Here is an 18260-nt window from a genome sequence, read left to right as displayed (position 1 = left end):
AATACTAAAAGACCGATTATAGTGATCAATTCCAACAAAATACATAATTGGGCTCAAAGATGAATAAAATTGATGGTTCCTGATTGGTTACTTTTAATTTAACTTACTTCACACAGTAAAAAAAAAATGCCTTCTAAGGATAAACAGCATTATTTGCAGTGTTTAACCAACTAACGTAATCGAGCACCGATTTGTTATTAAACAGTAATCAGTCGGCTGAAAGCAGTGACCGACTCCAAGGCACGCGCCACACAACCAGGCTTCTCGCACGTGCACACAATGCACAGCTCAACTATCCAGTTCCGTAATTGGACTCATTAATATTTCAACTGCCTACATTATTGTTTATTATTACCACCTGCTTACCCAGGAGAGCCTCACTGAATCTGCTAAGATAGCGCAGTAGGGGGGACGACGTCTGCTTTTAGTTTCCAAATTAAGCAATTTGCTAGTCATTTTTAAAACTTAACAAATATGGAGCATGACACCGGCAAACAATAACCTATTCTTCTTTGATTAATGTCACAGGATCGTTAACGTTCAAAAGCAAAGTAGACAGTGCATATTTAATTATTAATATACTCGCAGTATTAACCAGGGTGGCCTAACCTATTCAAAACCCAGAACTTCTGTAGCAAACGGCGGCGAGATGTTAACTACCTCGCCTGGTATATAGGTCGCGAGTTCGATCCTGACCCTTGACGGCTGTATATTTGGAGCTTGCACGTTATCCCCGTGGTCGCGTGGAATATTCTCCGGGTCCTCCGGTTTTTCCCTCCCCATTTAGAAAGATGCGTTTACGAATATTTGGCTGCTATACATTTCCACACAAGCCACTTCGTTGAGCTATCGTTTTTGTGACCAGGTCGCTTCTGAAAGAGAGCGAAATATCTCAGTGGGCCATACCTGGTAAAATACAAAATTTTTGTAGGCGAGTTGAAAACGCACTCGCGCTGATCCATATCACACCATATTGATCCATGCTTGCACCACACCGAGCGCACACCTGTCGTAGCAGTTGAAGTCGTCGAGCCAGCAGCCCTTGCGCACCAGCTCCACACTGCCCGAGGAGCTGTTGATCCATGATGCAAAGCAATGCTGCCTCTTGTCACCCTCGCAGCGCTCGATGCCGGAGCGACTCGTGTTGTCCTTCTTCCAGTTCACGTTGTAGTACTCGCACTCAGTAGTACGAGTCTCGGCAAGGCTGGCGCCTGTGGTGGTACAGGTTTTACACAACAGAACATTCCAGCAATTTTGCCATGATCAGAGCCGCAGAAACGCATATCGGTGATAACGTACCAGTAACGTTTTACCACTGAAATAGTTAACTACAATTACGATTAAAGCAATTTGTATGAATTAACTCATTACAGCTATCAGCAAAGAGGTGACAATTTTCTCAAACATGTTAACTATTCTTGTGTTTCAAATTTAACGTTGCTATCCATAATAATATGAGCAGCATATAAGAGATGGCCAACAGGTTTTAGAAGTGAAAAACTAAATAACGTAAAAATGCATTTAATAAGTCTTATTTTGAGGCCTAAATTTATATATATTGAGTATCAATAGTGGTGGCTGTATTGAAAAATAAGGAACCAAGTTTGAAACTGTATGCTTTTAACAAGCTATTCTCCACGCTAATTCTGGCTGGAAATATACTTTACTTAACATGTTGTACACCATGCACAGCAACGATGACCTTTTCTGAAAGAGCTCATTAAAAATGTGTTGTTTGGAATAAAATGTTCCAAATGGAACGTGCTCAAATCACAGAAACATACACAGCACAAAACTTTACTTTGGGCTGACAAATAGCTCTTCAAATAAAAAATGTAGCAAACATTTCCATTCCATCTACTGGCAGAGTTAAGCATTTTAAATAAACTCAATTACATTTATTTTAAAAATCCTCTACCACCATAGGCAAGTGACACTGATGCCAACATATCTGCTGGTTTTGTTAATCTGTCAACCAATCACTGCGTTATTTCAATCACAGTGAATAAGAAACTGTCAAATCGCTTTTAAAAAGCACTCCAGCTAGTGACCACACTCAAGAAAGTGACAGAGAAGGCCCTACCCACACCGACAATACAGTAGTTAAATACCAACGAGACACCAACAGACAAGATAAAGTTTCTGCTCAACAGGTTCCATAAAAAAACATAATTTCGGCACAAACTGGTTGACTAGGACTTAATGTTAGAAAACTACGGGAGACACTGAAAAAAGCTCGCAAACTGTATGTAACACATTACTTGGTTTAGTATGAGTTACTTTAAAAGCATGGGAAAAGAGAGCCTCATGCTCACACTGCCACTGACAAATAAATTATCAGTCTATAATTTGAATGGTAGGTGTATTTGAACAGTGAGAGACAGAATAACAAGAAAATCCAGAAAAACGCATGTCAAAAAATGTATAACTTGATTTGCATTTTAATGAGGGAAATAAGTATTTGACCCCCTCTCAATCAGAAAGATTTCTGGCTCCTAGGTATCTTTTATACAGGTAACGAGCTGAGATTAGGAGCACTCTTAAATCTCTCTTAAATGGAGTGCTCCTAATCTCAGCTTGTTACCTGTATAAAAGACACCTGTCCACAGAAGCAATCAATCAGATTCCAAACTCTCCACCATGGCCAAGACCAAAGAGCTCTCCAAGGATGTCAGGGACAAGATTGTAGACCGACACAAGGCTGGAATGGGCTACAAGACCATTGCCAAGCAGCTTGGTGAGAAGGTGACAACAGTTGGTGCGATTATTCGCAAATGGAACACAAAAGAACTGTCAATCTCCCTTGGCCTGGGGCTCCATGCAAGATCTCACCTCGTGGAGTTGCAATGATCATGAGAACGGTGAGGAATCAGCCCAGAACTACACGGGAGGATCTTGTCAATGATTAAGGCAGCTGGACCATAGTCACCAAGAAAACAATTGGTAACACACTACGCCGTTAAGGACTGAAATCCTGCAGCGCCCGCAAGGTCCCCCTGCTCAAGAAAGCACATATACATGCCCGTCTGAAGTTTACCAATGAACATCTGAATGATTCAGAGGACAACTGGGTGAAAGTGTTGTGGTCAGATGAGACCAAAATGGAGCTCTTTGGCATCAACTTAATTCGCCGTGTTTGGAGGAGGAATGCTGCCTATGACCCCAAGAACACCATCCCCACCGTCAAACATGGAGGTGTTTTTCTGCTAAGGGGAGAGGACAACTTCACCGCATCAAAGGGACGATGGACGGGGCCATATACTGTCAAATCTTGGGTGAGAACCTCCTTCCCTCAGCCAGGGCATTGGAAATGGGTCGTGGATGGGTATTCCAGCATGACAATGACCCAAAACACACAGCCAAGGCAACAAAGGAGTGGCTCAAGAAGAAGCACATTAAGGGCCTGGAGTGGCCTAGCCAGTCTCCAGACCTTAATCCCATAGAAAATCTGTGGAGGGAGTTGAAGGTTCGAGTTGCCAAACGTCAGCCTCGAAAACCTTAATGACTTGGAGAACATCTGCAAAGAGTGGGACAAAATCCCTCCTGAGATGTGTACAAACCTGGTGGCCAACTACAAGAAACGTCTGACCTCTGTGATTGCCAACAAGGGTTTTGCCACCAAGTACTAAGTCATGTTTTGCAGAGGGGTCAAATACTTATTTCCCTCATTAAAATGCAAATCAACTTATAACATTTTTGACGTGTTTTTCAGGATTTTGTTGTTGTTATTCTGTCTCTCACTGTTCAAATAAACCTACCATTAAAATTATAGACTGATCATTTCTTTGTCAGTGGGCAAACGTACAAAATCAGCAGGGGATCAAATACTTTTTTACCTCACTGTAATCCATTGCAAGCTCAGATGCAAGCTTTAAGCACTGCAAGGGTCACATTCTTTCAGCACCCACATTACAAACGTTCCTCCCAAGTTTGTTATCAATGTGCCTCCTGGAAAGAGATTGTTGCAATGACACCACATGCACATCTGTTATTTTATTTGTATATCCAATAAAGCCTCATGCCTCTTTTCAGGAGGGTCCTACTATCTATATTCAAATTAAGTAATTTAGGGGTATTTTTTTTATTTAGACATTTTAGACCACAACGCTGGCACACAATGTCATAATCTTGCAAATAACGTCACGAGATCTTTAATGCCTACCGCGAAACAGACGGCGCATACTTTCACAGATAATACACGCGCCCACAGTATTAATCAGGGTCGTCGCTCAATTCGACCCATAAACCCATGCAAGAAAAGATGGACGCGAGACAATGTCACCACTTGCGAGCAGTGAGTTGCATGTAGAGCACTACGCTGTGAACAGTGACCTGGGTTCAAACAACTGGCCCTTGTATCTGGTGTAAATCCTCCCCTTGGTCTACACCGCCTCGGTAAAAAAACAAGTGCCTCGCAGGGGGTGTAAACACCGATGTCGCGAAGGTACAGTGAGGGAAAAAAGTTTGATCCCCTGCTGATTTTGTACGTTTGCCCACTGACAAAGAAATGATCAGTCTATAATTTTAATGGTAGGTTTATTTGAACAGAGAGAGACAGAATAACAAAAAAAATACAGAAAACGCATGTCAAAAATGTTATGAATTTCATTGCATTTTAATGAGGGAAATAAGTATTTGACCCGTCTGCAAAAGATGACTTAGTACTTGGTGGCAAAACCCTTGTTGGCAATCACAGAGATCAGACGTTTCTTGTAGTTGGCCACCATGTTTGCACACATCTCAGGAGGGATTTTGTCCCACTCCTCTTTGCAGATCTTCTCCAAGTCATTAAGGTTTCGAGGCTGACTTTCGGCAACTAGAACCTTCAGCTCCCTCCACATATTTTCTATGAGATTAAGGTCTGGAGACTGGCTAGGCCACTCCAGGCCCTTAATGTGCTTCTTCTTGAGCCACTCCTTTGTTGCCTTGGCCGTGTGTTTTGGGTCATTGTCATGCTGGAATACCCATCCACGACCCATTTTCAATGCCCTGGCTGAGGGAAGGAGGTTCTCACCCAAGATTTGACGGTACATGGCCCCGTCCATCGTCCCTTTGATGCGGTGAAGTTGTCCTGTCCCCTTAGCAGAAAAACACCCCCAAAGCATAATGTTTCCACCTCCATGTTTGACGGTGGGGATGGTGTTCTTGGGGTCATAGGCAACATTCCTCCTCCTCCAAACACGGCGAGTTGAGTTGATGCCAGAGCTCCATTTTGGTCTCATCTGACCACAACACTTTCACCCAGTTGTCCTCTGAATCATTCAGATGTTCATTGGCAAACTTCAGACGGGCATGTATATGTGCTTTCTTGAGCAGGGGGACCTTGCGGGTGCTGCATGATTTTAGTCTTTCATGGTGTATTGTGTTACCAATTGTTTTCTTGGTGACTATGGTCCCAGCTGCATTGAGATCATTGACAAGATCCTCCCGTGTAGTTCTGGGCTGATTCCTCACCGTTCTCATGATCATTGCAACTCCACGAGGTGAGATCTTGCAGGGAGCCCCAGGCCGGGGGAGATTGGCAGTTCTTTTGTGTTTCTTCCATTTGCGAATAATCGCACCAACTGTTGTCACCTTCTCACCAAGCTGCTTGGCAATGGTCTTGTAACCCATTCCAGCCTTGTGTAGGTCTAAAATCTTGTCCCTGACATCCTTGGAGAGCTCTTTGGTCTTGGCCATGGTGGACAGTTTGGAATCTGATTGATTGCTTCTGTGAACAGGTGTCTTTTATACAGGTAACAAGCTGAGATTAGGAGCACTCCCTTCAAGAGTGTGCTCCTAATCTCATCTGGGAGCCAGAAATCTTTCTGATTGAGAGGGGGTCAAATACTTATTTCCCTCATTAAAATGCAAATCAATTTATAACATTTTTGACATGTGTTTTTCTGGATTTTTTTGTTGTTATTCTGTCTCTCACTGTTCAAATAAACTTACCATTAAAATTATAGACTGATAATTTCTTTGTCAGTGGGCAAACGTACAAAATCAGCAGGGGATCAAATACTTTTTTCCCTCACTGTGACAGTGGTCGGTGGGGTGTTGTCCCACCACGCCTCGTGTTATTTGCTGGCCTTAACACAGAACTGCTGAAAAAGGATACTGATCCATTCATTTGACAGCACTTATAGGATTATATCGGAAATCTCTATCCTCGTATCTACACAATATGTATCGTCTAAAGTTACGTACAACAGTTAAACCAATCTCTCAAAAATATATAAAATAGCTCCTGAAGGTGACAACATCGACTATAACATGATGTATTTTATTATAAAACTGCGTGTGAAAATGAGACTCACCTCCCTGCCTGTACCTGCACACCAATATGACAGTAACAGAGATTAAAAAAGGCTTTCATGGACTGAATTGCCCAGCTATTTAAAGTAGCATGTCAGTAAATATGTAGATAATCACGAGCAATGGTTGGGTCCAAAGGGTTATCTGCAGCACGATAACATTAAGTTATTAATGATGTTAAATTATGAAAAGTTAAAACTGTCTGTCATTATGTTTTCCATAATTTAATGTTTATTATGCATTCACCACAGGCCAAATCTTACTGATGTCTAACCATTACATCCTGCATTATATTATTAATTTGCTGTCTATAAATACAACTAAATGAGATGGTAATGCCAGCCGTTTCTAGGAGAAAACACGTGGGTTATTACTGCATTTATTTTCCCCAACAGCTTCTCCAATCCAAAAATGCCAAAGTTTCTTATTTCAAAAGAAAGCCAACACCACACACATACCTCACCAAACATTAGCTACGGAGTCACTGAGAGCCTTTCAAAGGTCAGCAAAAATGCATTTGGTAGTTCTGCACAATGCTTGAACTGAAGCACTAAAGGGAGGTCCAAAAGAGGGCTTCAATTTCCTGCACGACAAAAAGGTAGTGAGTTGCGACAAGGCTTTACTTTGCTGCCAACATTACTGCACCTGTCCAATGCCTGGGTTAAGCCAACTTGCCCACACTGCTTCAGGTCAGATGTGCGTTGATCCTGAGTTATAAAATATTAAGAATGCAGTGTTTACGCCATAACGCCAGTATATATATTATTCACACGAATGTTGTGCTAATTTAGTGATGCACAATGGAGTGTCATCTACGTGTATTGTTGCAGTCGCATTTTACGACAAGATAAAATTGATCATTGTATCCATGGGGAGTGCTGATGCTGTGGTTAGTACACAACACTATGAACCCAGCGACCCGAGTTGTATTTTTGGCCATGGCAAGCATCAGTGGAGAGTGATATCTGATGCGATTCACTAACCAGCATGGTGAAGCATGGTCAAGTGACCACCCCCCACCATGACCAACATGGCATGGGGAAGCCTTCATCCAGCAGTGGACTGATGAAGGGTTGTACATTTGTGATACTACTCTATTGTTATTGTTGAAATGCACATGGGTTTGCTCCAAAAACATGTCTTAATATTGGCTGTGAAAAACATGTGTTAAACTTATTTCTGATTGACACAAATTCAAGTAAGCAATGCACACGTACATCCCGTTTGCCAACCCACTGCTGGATGAGAGCCTGTCCATGCCATGAAGGTCGCGAGGAATAATTTAGGATACTGTACTTGACTATACAGATCAGTGCGGGTTGGCGTAGATGACGAGCATAGACATGGTGGCCTAGATGTACAAGACAACAGATGTTACTGCACTGCCCCGTGCAATACAAAATACAGCCCCACACCCACCTATAACAACCCGGGATACATGGTGATCACCCATCCAAAGGATATCTAGGCGTAACCCTGCTTCGTTTTCAAGGTTTTCATATGTGTACAACGCACACCATTAACAGATTCAAATTACTGACTTACAGTGTTTTGATCTTGATTTTAGTGTTTGGGTAAAGATAATTCCAGTCAAAATTAGCAGTGCAGAGAAAGGCATCCACGGAGTGGTATTTTCATGTTGCTGTGTTTTGTACCGTCACCTACTGCAATCATTTGATGTCACACCTTTTGAATGACAGGAAAAGTGAACGGATGGAGAAAGAATTGTAGAAACCTTACTCCAAGGGAGATACACGAGTGATCACGTTGCCATTGTGTAATCAAACTGCGCTGCATGGGTGTCGTTCAGACTGCCAATGGACACAGCGGCATCCATCACGATTTCAATATGTACTTTTCTGGCCTCTATGTATTCATCGTATAGCCAGAGAGCTATATGAACAATGTTAACACTTTGAATCATTGCAAGCATTTACGAATATTTCTGTCAATTTCACTGCGAGATAAAAGCATCCCAGCACCTTTTGGTCATTGGGTTTGTTTGACCGCACCTTACCACACTGGGTCAGCACTGTGGTTGGTAAATGAGGGAGGGAGCCCTGGACTCGTTAAAATATCACTCGCCACTGGTATTAGCCATGGGTAAGAATCAAACGGTCGTTGAGTGTATAGTGCAGAGATCATTAATCCTTTTGTCACTGTTGTCTCAATATGAACACCATTTGAAACCCATATTACACTATTTTAAAATAGATGTTGCCAAAAAGTAACATATGCTTTATTTTGGTTTGATAGAATCGTATAAGAGTCATTGCCAAACAGTCTAGTTTAGATAGCCTGTGACCCAATAACTCTAGATTTGTCTCATAAGCTAAAAAGGATGAAGCCTGGTTAATGCTTGGATGGGTGACCACCAGCATTTGCCAAGTGTTATAGGCATGGGGCTATGATGTGGTCACGACATGAAAACATTCAATGTTATTTCTCAAATGTGTGGGGTTTTTTATCGTTCTGGCCAAAATCCCAAAGCAGCACCCTCTTAAAAAGTCTTCATACTCACGGATGCATTTCTGGATAGGTAATTGGTATTATTATAATTTTAGATAACTGCCCATTGCTGTATTGGTATTCAATTTTTATATTACAAAAAAAACACCAGAGGTAAGTCAATTCCAATACATAGTAAGGTGTCAATGGCTTGTTATACAAATAGTAAACACATAATCAAGCATACTTGTTTTCTTGGGATCACATATGCCCATTGCGTAACTGTATTTACAGTTGCCAGATAGCGATAATGCTTAAAAGACTAATTTCCAGGTGCAAACATTAAAGCTCTATTAAATTCAGGAATACAGTGGCAACCGTTCCAATGTCCAGATTATAACTTGACACCACAATCTGCAGCTAAATCGGCCTTTCCTAGCTGCAGCCTGGAGGCAGATTGTCCTCATCAGATGTGTCTGGCACAACAGTCAAGTGAATCATAGGTATCCATACAATTTACATTCACGTGTATTAACGGAACATCCCATAAAAGCACCTTGGCACGAGCACACCAGACAGTGATTTTTGATCCACATTTTCAAAGTTGGAAAGGCACTCTTCTGACATGGTCAATAATGATCTGATATACAACTGTACGTTAATGAGAAAATATCAGTTTGGCGGTTGACCACACCATTATAAATACAGTACTCAAGAGCCCTTGTTCAGTTAATTTATTTTGGTATAGCCCTGTGAGCAATTCGGCTCTTGAATCGGGTGCAACCACAACAAACAAAAAACACGAACAAGAAAACATCTTAAAGTGACTATGTGACTGTGCAAACTGAAAATCCATGAAAAAAAAACATCAAAATATTCCTGAGATAGCACCGTACACCAACGCTGTGCGCAAAAAATCCCAGTGGGATGCAAGTCAAATAACAAAAACAACCACAAGAAAACTTAGATTAAGGCCATCAGTCTAACTCCGTACTACAACAAAACAAACATGTCCAAACCAAAAAACGTTTTCGAAATCACCAAAAAATAAAGTGACTCCACTTGCATTGTGAGTTAATTAAGGAAAAGACAAAAACTCCACAGCATATTGTCTTCTGGGTAATAAGGTGAAAAGGTGAATTAAAAACACTGCAAGTGAAAATGTGGTACATGAAAAGCTCTGGGAGTTCTAAAGACATCCCGATTCCTTTTCATATTTTTCCTGTGGGGTAAATTTGTCATTGCTTTTCCCTACAAATTCATGCTCACTTGCTATTCTTAGATGATTATTGCACAATGTGAATTATTTTTGCAGCGTCAACATACACCAGTTATATATGGGTGCGATAATAAGAAATGAAATGCCCTGATAGCAGAGCATACTTCATAGGAGTAACAGCCGTTTTGCATCGCTATCACACGTGCACATACCACACACGCGCGCGCGCACGTACGCACACGTACGAAAACAGGCACAAAGCGACAATAAAACACACTGTCTATGCAGTTCAAAGTCCTCTTAGGCTCTGCAGTTCTTTCGTCACTATGGCCTTGCAGCCCATGGTTTGAATAAAGTTAACGTATTTTGATGTATATTATTGCCCACAAACAATTGTGGAGTCCATTTGAGATTTGACCCAAAGCTATCCAGTTCCTCAAGGCCTAGCTTCTTCAGAGAAGGCAAAACATAGGGCTACGTCATGTTATTTGCATTAATCATAAGTACCTTGTTGCCATCCATTCCTCCATGTTTGTACAAAAATGTTGGTATCTGCTTCTACATGACAACAGGGAGCCAAATTGTCCAGGCTGATGTTTCGATTGCTGATGGCATTTCCGTCCTTTGTTACAATTACCATGTTTGTGGTCCATACATAAGCAATGTGTACAATGAAGTAGAAGAACTCTGTCCTGTCTTCACCTGTCATTCTCTAGATTTCAAGTGGTTCACGCATATCACCTTCATTATCTGAGCTTGGATGCTGTAATATGGAAATGCTCATGCCATTAAATGATGTGGGTGCTGTTGTTGCAGTGGGATTATGATCAATATTGTTCATAGCAGATGCTGTAAATAACAATTTTCTCAATGCCGGTAGGCACCCTACCCCACTTGCCACATATTGTAGCGACTGCAGCTATCTCCAAATTAAGCTGAAATTTCAAGCACTCCGACGTAGGAAATGCTGATTCCATTGTCATTCAGCACTTCTACAAGCTGCATTTTCCTTTGCTATGCAAATACAGGCATGCCTATGTAAACAGAGAACAGAACCTCACGATGTTTGGAGTGTATGTGTTTCTACTCCTTTGTACCCTGCATAGCAGTTGTCATTAAGGTGTACGATAAATATTTCTGTTTTAGATGCAAAAACGTTAACTATGAATTGATATATGCAGTATTCAATAATGCCTTTAAATTGAAGTGTTATGGGATAGCTTCATTAACATTTTTGTGGAAAGTTCCATCCAATTTAGACTTGTCATCAAGGATGTGTCTTTGCATTATTTTAGTAGCTTTTGCAATGATAGCTTCACTGTACTCAGAATCTTGTGAGAACCAAGCCAACATCATTCTTGAAAGGAAGGAATAAATCGCTTTCTTTCTCTGGCATATGCGAGAATAATTTATATTTTAACCCTGGTTGAGTTCACATCTGGTAACTACCCTCAGTTGTCCAAGTCGCTGCTTTATCGTTTGGCTAAATCTGCAAGTCTGAATATGGTGGGAGTGGTACCTTCACTGCAAGATGTAAGCTGTTATATAGTATGTATGTTGAATTTATTTAGCACCATATGTAGCCAACTGTGCTAATCGGAGTTGCGGATGTATGTGACGCATTCAGAAAATACCAGTGGAAGTTTATCCACTAGCAGACTCGACCACTCATCTCGTTTTTACTTAAAGCTCCAAATCAAGTTTTCACTCTTCTCGTGGCTAAGGTAGGCTCTATCTCTATTTTTGGGTCTTTCGGTAAAGTCACGTAGATAGGTTCAAAGAAAATAACAAAAAACTACGACGTTTCGATCGCAACACAAGCGGTCGTCATCAGACTGCTTGTGTTGAATATTAAGTCATGCAGTCACGAAAGCTTTAAGTAAAGATGTAGGCTCTATCTCTGTTATACAACACTGCCAAGCAAGCAGAATGGTACTTCAGCTCCTGTGCCACAACATCTCCGCCCCTGAGTTTTGCCAAGGGCCTTCCATTGCTAAGAGTCCTTGAACATTAATGTAGCCTCCCATTGAGTGTCATCGTCATTGCTTGTCTCGATGCAGATTCTGAAGCCTCTTTCTCAGACAAAAAAGCTTTTGGACAATTGAGAAATACTATTTCTCGATATTTTGCTGTGGCTAGGAGCTGTCTCTATCAACGGTATATGCTCTTTGGTGAGCCCGTTTAAACTTGGTAAAATGAACATTAGTCCAAAGGTTTGATGATATTTTGCTTTATTCCTTATCAACGTGCCTTCTATACCACCACCTTTATCTAATATGGCTGTATCCAGGATTTAAAGTAAAGCATTGATAGCATGAAGAAATCGAGGCGCAGTTGTTGCAATGTTACTCTATCAATTTTTTCTGCACCGTAGAAATTTAGTGATGATTTTAGCTCTTCGTGTTTGTCCTGTTTACAAAGGCAACATTTTCTCCGATCGGTTTTCCATCTACGTTGAAAGTTAGCAGGAATTACCATTTTAAGAGGCCATGTTTAATAGTTCAAGGCCAATGGTTGATCATTTTAATAGCTTGCACCCAAGCACTTTAATGTACGGAATACAGCTAGGTTCATGCTTTTGCCCTACACCTAACCCGATCATTCATCCAGTGCCATTTAAGTCCTGTGAGATCTGTACACCATAGGGATAACTGAAGCCCCATTATCCTTGACTTGGCTTTCCCGCGTTGTCATATCGTGTTGATCCAGGTGTGGCTACGTATTGTGGGGCTTATTCGGTAGAATTTAAGGCCACTAAATTATAACTGCATGATATAACCGACACTGAAACTGTATGGCCATATATTGCAATAACATTCACCATTTCCACCTATTCTCATCACATTGTCCTGATGTGATGCAAACAATCTGAGAAGTTGTAAAAAGTGTAAGAAAAAACAGTTACTGCACGCTCATATGTAGAATTTGACACTTAAATGAACCATCATGGACAACTCGATAATTTAATTTAGCAAAAATATAATTGGTAGCCTTTGTGAAAAATGGCTGCAAAACGTGGATTTTCAAATGGCTATAAAACGTGGATTTTCAAATGGCTCACTTTTTTTTACTTTTCAGAAATTAAACACCATTGTTTATTTTTTCTAGATTTGAAGCTTTCGTGACTGCAAGGATTCATACACCATTGTGTCTATATCTAGCAAGCTTCATGCTTGTGTCACAATATGAACAATTCCTGTGAGAGAAAAAAATGCCGTCTCGTGAGAACGAGTGACCGGCAAAGCAATCAGTGCTACTCGTGCTGCCAGTTATGCCAACACCAAACTGCTGGCCACGAGAAAGTGTACAAGCAGGGTTTTACTAACATTATATAATTCAATAATAGCACGAGGGTGTGGGGAGGGGGGCAAGAGAGATTCAATGCTAATTAAATAACACGCGGTTTGACTATAACAATTCAATTACTCGCTAACAGCGCGCGAGTGAATACAAGTAATTTAACATTTGCTTTAATTTGCAGTGACAGACCAGGAATGGAACCCATCAGAGGGGATGTCCTCCAAGGAGATGTAGCAAAGAAATCAGCTGGTGTGCATGTGCTAGAGGCTAGGTGGGTTACTACATGTCAAGATTGAGTTTAACCACGTAGGCTTTCGCAACCAATATCATCCATAACACTCATTGTAAATGTTGTGGTTTTGCTCTCCAACACACCGGTGTGCTGTACTAGTAACGATTTGGCATGTTCTGTTTACGTGACAAATCTTACTAATTAGCTTTGTCGGGTGGTGGCGGGGTTAAAGACATTTATATTTACGCGATCGAACCCCGAAAACCCTGTATTATGTATCAAGAACATGAGTTGGCAATTACTTCGGGAGAGCTTCATCCAGCCGTGGACTGATCATTTCTAATGATGATGAAGATCCCACAACATCGAATGCAATTACATCGCATCACATTGCATAATATTACAGCACAGGCAACCGGACAAAGTTACCAGTCTCAACTGCAATCACTTCAACTCATGCAATTATGTATAATTACAAAACATGACTGTATATATTAACATTACAAATTAACATAGAGAGCATCGAGTTACTACTGTAAAAAAAATCTGCATTAAAAAAATCGTTATTCACCTTCATTTACAATTGCAGGGCGAATAACAGGTAGTGTGTGTGTTTAAGCCACAACACGTGTGGCAGGCTACAGGCTAAGGTGCGGCCCGAGACACAGCCACACTTGGCGTGTGGTGTGTGTAAAGACACTCTAGCAGTGGAGAACACTTGGCCTTATGGTGTGTGTAAAGACACTAGCAGTGGAGAACACTTGGCCTGTGGTGTGTGTAAAGACACTAGCAGTGGAGAACACTTGGCCTGTGGTGTGTGTAAAGACACTCTAGCAGTGGAGAACACTTGGCCTTATGGTGTGTGTAAAGACACTAGCAGTGGAGAACACTTGGCCTGTGGTGTGTGTAAAGACACTAGCAGTGGAGAACACTTGGCCTGTGGTGTGTGTAAAGACACTCTAGCAGTGGAGAACACTTGGCCTGTGGTGTGTGTAAAGACACTAGCAGTGGAGAACACTTGGCCTGTGGTGTGTGTAAATACACTCTAGCAGTGGAGAACACTTGGCCTTATGGTGTGTGTAAAGACACACTAGCAGTGGAGAACACTTGGCCTGTGGTGTGTGTAAAGACACTCTAGCAGTGGAGAACACTAGGCCTGTGGTGTGTGTAAAGACACACTAGCAGTGGAGAACACTTGGCCTGTGGTGTGTGTAAAGACACTAGCAGTGGAGAACACTTGGCCTGTGGTGTGTGTAAATACACTAGCAGTGGAGAACACTTGGCCTGTGGTGTGTGTAAAGACACTAGCAGTGGAGAACACTTGGCCTGTGGTGTGTGTAAAGACACTCTAGCAGTGGAGAACACTTGGCCTGTGGTGTGTGTAAAGACACTAGCAGTGGAGAACACTTGGCCTGTGGTGTGTGTAAAGACACTCTAGCAGTGGAGAACACTTGGCCTGTGGTGTGTGTAAAGACACTAGCAGTGGAGAACACTTGGCCTGTGGTATGTGTAAAGACACTCTAGCAGTGGAGAACACTTGGCCTGTGGTGTGTGTAAAGACACTAGCAGTGGAGAACACTTGGCCTGTGGTGTGTGTAAAGACACTAGCAGTGGAGAACACTTGGCCTGTGGTGTGTGTAAAGACACTAGCAGTGGAGAATACTTGGCCTGTGGTGTGTGTAAAGACACTAGCAGTGGAGAACACTTGGCCTGTGGTGTGTGTAAAGACACTAGCAGTGGAGAACACTTGGCCTGTGGTGTGTGTAAAGACACTCTAGCAGTGGAGAACACTTGGCCTGTGGTGTGTGTAAAGACACTAGCAGTGGAGAACACTTGGCCTGTGGTGTGTGTAAAGACACTAGCAGTGGAGAACACTTGGCCTGTGGTGTGTGTAAAGACACTAGCAGTGGAGAACACTTGGCCTGTGGTGTGTGTAAAGACACTAGCAGTGGAGAACGCTTGGCTTGTGGTGTGTGTAAAGACACTCTAGCAGTGGAGAACACTTGGCCTGTGGTGTGTGTAAAGACACTCTAGCAGTGGAGAACACTTGGCCTGTGGTGTGTGTAAAGACACTAGCAGTGGAGAACACTTGGCGTGTGGTGTGTATTACCGCTAGGTAATAACGAGGGGACATGCGAATGAGCTTGCTTGGTGACGTCTCCCGGGGTCACACACCAAGCGATGCGACTCTAAACCCAGGAAACGGGAAACATGACTTTTTTTTGCTGCGGCAGAGCTTCCGATTATTATTTTTTGTTGTTGTTTAGCCGAGCAGAAAACGTTCAGAGGAGAGTGGGGGGTTGAAATAAAAGCATTCCTTTACATCTCAAATTATTTGGTGATGCTGCGTCGGTAAGTGGTGCACAAGAAACTACAACCGCAAAACAATCGTTAATTGCATCGTGAGACTCAACAGGAAAAATTATCGGTGGCCGTTTCGGGCAATGACCCTTCTTCAGGGCACATGAGCAAGCGAGACCAGAAAGTTAAAGAGTGTATACAACTGCTCTTAACCACGTGGGTGTGACTAGAATGATCGTATTTTTTGTACGATTCCTGATTACGTTTATTTAAATAGCATACGAATAACCCCAGTAACTGCTTGATAAGACAATCCCTTCAATATGAAATTTGTATTGTATTGTTAGACGCAGGCAACATTCTCTTTATGTCATATGAAAAAGGTCTTTTACACAAAACGTCGCATTATTATATATTTGTTTTCCTTTAAAGGCAGTGTTATTGGGAAATGTTTTAATTTTTTGATAGGAGCTCCGTGTCTGTAGTTCACATCCCCAGTGAAACTGCGCCTCTAGATCACAATCCCCAATCTATCTCGTGTCTCTGTACATCACAATCCTATAGTCTCTACATATCCATGACTCTTTAGTTCACAATCCCATTCCATCTCATGTCTCTGTACACCACATTCCCATAAAATCTACATCTCCTGTGTCTGTACATAACAATCCTATAGTCTCAACATATCTATGACTCTTTAGTTCACAACCCCATTCTATTTCGTGTCTCTGTACACCACATTCCCATAGTACCTACATCTCCGTGTCTCTAGATCACTATCCCAGTCTATCTGTCTCTGTACGTAACATCCTATAGTCTCTACATATCCATGACTCTTTAGTTCACAATCCCATTCTATATCGTGTCTCTGTACACCACATTCCCATCCTATCTCGTGTCTCTGTACACCACATTCCCATCCTATCTCGTGTCTCTGTACACCACATTCCCATAAACTCTACATCTCCGTGTCTCTGTACATCACATTCCCAGTTTATCTCGTGTCTCTGTACATCACATTCCCAGTCCATCTCGTGTCTCTGTACATCACATTCCCATAGTCTCTACAGTTCACAATCAGTCTATCTCGTGTCTCTGTACATCACATTCCCAGTCCATCTCGTGTCTCTGTACACCATTCCCATAGTCCCTACATCTCCGTGTCTCTGGATGGAGATCACTATCCCGGTCTATCTCGTGTCTCTGTACATCACCACAGTCTCAAACATCTCAGGGGCAATTCGTTCTCTCTACCCGAGTCCCGCACGCATCTCTCTCCCGTCCGCCACAGGCCGCATCCCCGCGCCAGGCCTGGCCAGCCCGCCCGTTCTCTCTCCTCCCTCCTCCTTCCTCCTCACCAGTGACGATGGGGATGAGGTGCAGGGCGAGCGCGAACCACGGCTTCGACAACGAAGACGACCGCGACCACGAGGACGACGACGAGGAGGAGGAGGCCATCGCGCCGGGCCGCGCTATTGTTACTCAACTGTCGCTGCTTCTTCTTCTTCTACAGAGTCTTGTGCTGCTGCTGCTACAGCCGCTGTGAATGGGGCTGAGTAGCTGCCCAGCCTTGGGTTGTTCTCTGTTGTTGTTGTTCCCCGTCCATGCTTCGGCATTCGAGACCCGTCCGTCCACTGCTGGTGATGTTACAATCTTACTACTACCATCACCGCCAACCCCTACCCCCACCCCCCACTTCGCTAACAACAGTAGCAACAATACTATTTATTGTTCACATATATTTACCGTACAACGTACGCGTGTTGTTGTCGCGGGCAGTGGGCCGTCGGCGTGAAATAGAAAAAAAAAACCCAAGTGAATATTGTTTCTATGTTTTCGCCGTGAGGGGGGTGTTGTTTGGCGCGGTTTCTTGTTGGGGTCTTAGCGCGCGAGAGCCGCTCCGTCTGTTTTGTTCACTCGATCTGGCGCCCATTGAGCCCCGCCCCCACCGCCCACTGAGCCCCGCCCCCACCCCCCACTGACCTCCGCCCCTCGATACAAATCACGCCCCCTCCCCACTGCCTAAACCCCGCCCCTCATCCGGATCGCTCCCCGCCCCCCCCCACCCCTTATATAACAATGACCCGCTCGCACTAACATAACCTGTCCAAACTCTGCCAAACCAGAGACCTGTTTTATATAAACCCCTAAACTCCGGCCTTTATTCCACTAAACCCCGCAAAATAACTCATTAACCACCTCGGACTCCCGAAAACCCGCATCGCGTACAACTAAACCCCGCCCATACCTGAATTAAACCCCGCCCGCCAGTGGCTAAACCCCGCCCACCAGTGGCTAAACCCCGCCCACCAGTGGCTAACCCCGCAGCTGCTGAAAGCTTCACAAACCCCACCCCTCGCTAACCCCCCGCCCCTTCACTTCCCCCCCAAGCCCCCTTAAAATATAAACCCCGCCCCCCTCGCATTCAAACCACGCCCACATCACCTCCGCGACCCCGCCCCA

The 18260-nt window shown here is 43.0% G+C and overlaps 1 protein-coding gene across 2 annotated transcripts in view; it reads right to left on the bottom strand.

Moving 5' to 3' along the window:
* LOC116940847 (activin receptor type-2B-like) overlaps nucleotides 1–17739 on the bottom strand; it is a 49213-nt gene extending 31474 nt beyond the window's left edge. For both annotated transcript variants that reach the window (XM_032951111.2, XM_032951112.2), the window contains exons 1-2: nucleotides 17156–17739; nucleotides 1007–1211 (exon numbers count right to left, since the gene is read on the bottom strand). In XM_032951111.2, the coding sequence (XP_032807002.1) occupies nucleotides 1007–1211; nucleotides 17156–17255 (305 nt within the window). In that variant the 5' untranslated portion in view covers nucleotides 17256–17739. The remainder of the gene's footprint in view (nucleotides 1–1006; nucleotides 1212–17155) is intronic.
* Nucleotides 17740–18260: the final 521 nt, after the last annotated feature.

The sequence above is a fragment of the Petromyzon marinus genome, chromosome 10 (genome assembly GCF_048934315.1).
Source record: "Petromyzon marinus isolate PM22_M1 ecotype Great Lakes invasive population chromosome 10, UKy_Petmar_22M1.pri1.0, whole genome shotgun sequence".
Classification (NCBI taxonomy): Eukaryota; Metazoa; Chordata; class Hyperoartia; order Petromyzontiformes; family Petromyzontidae; genus Petromyzon; species Petromyzon marinus.
The sequence above is the reverse complement of the archived record's forward strand: the minus strand, read 5'-3'. Positions and strand labels throughout refer to the sequence as shown.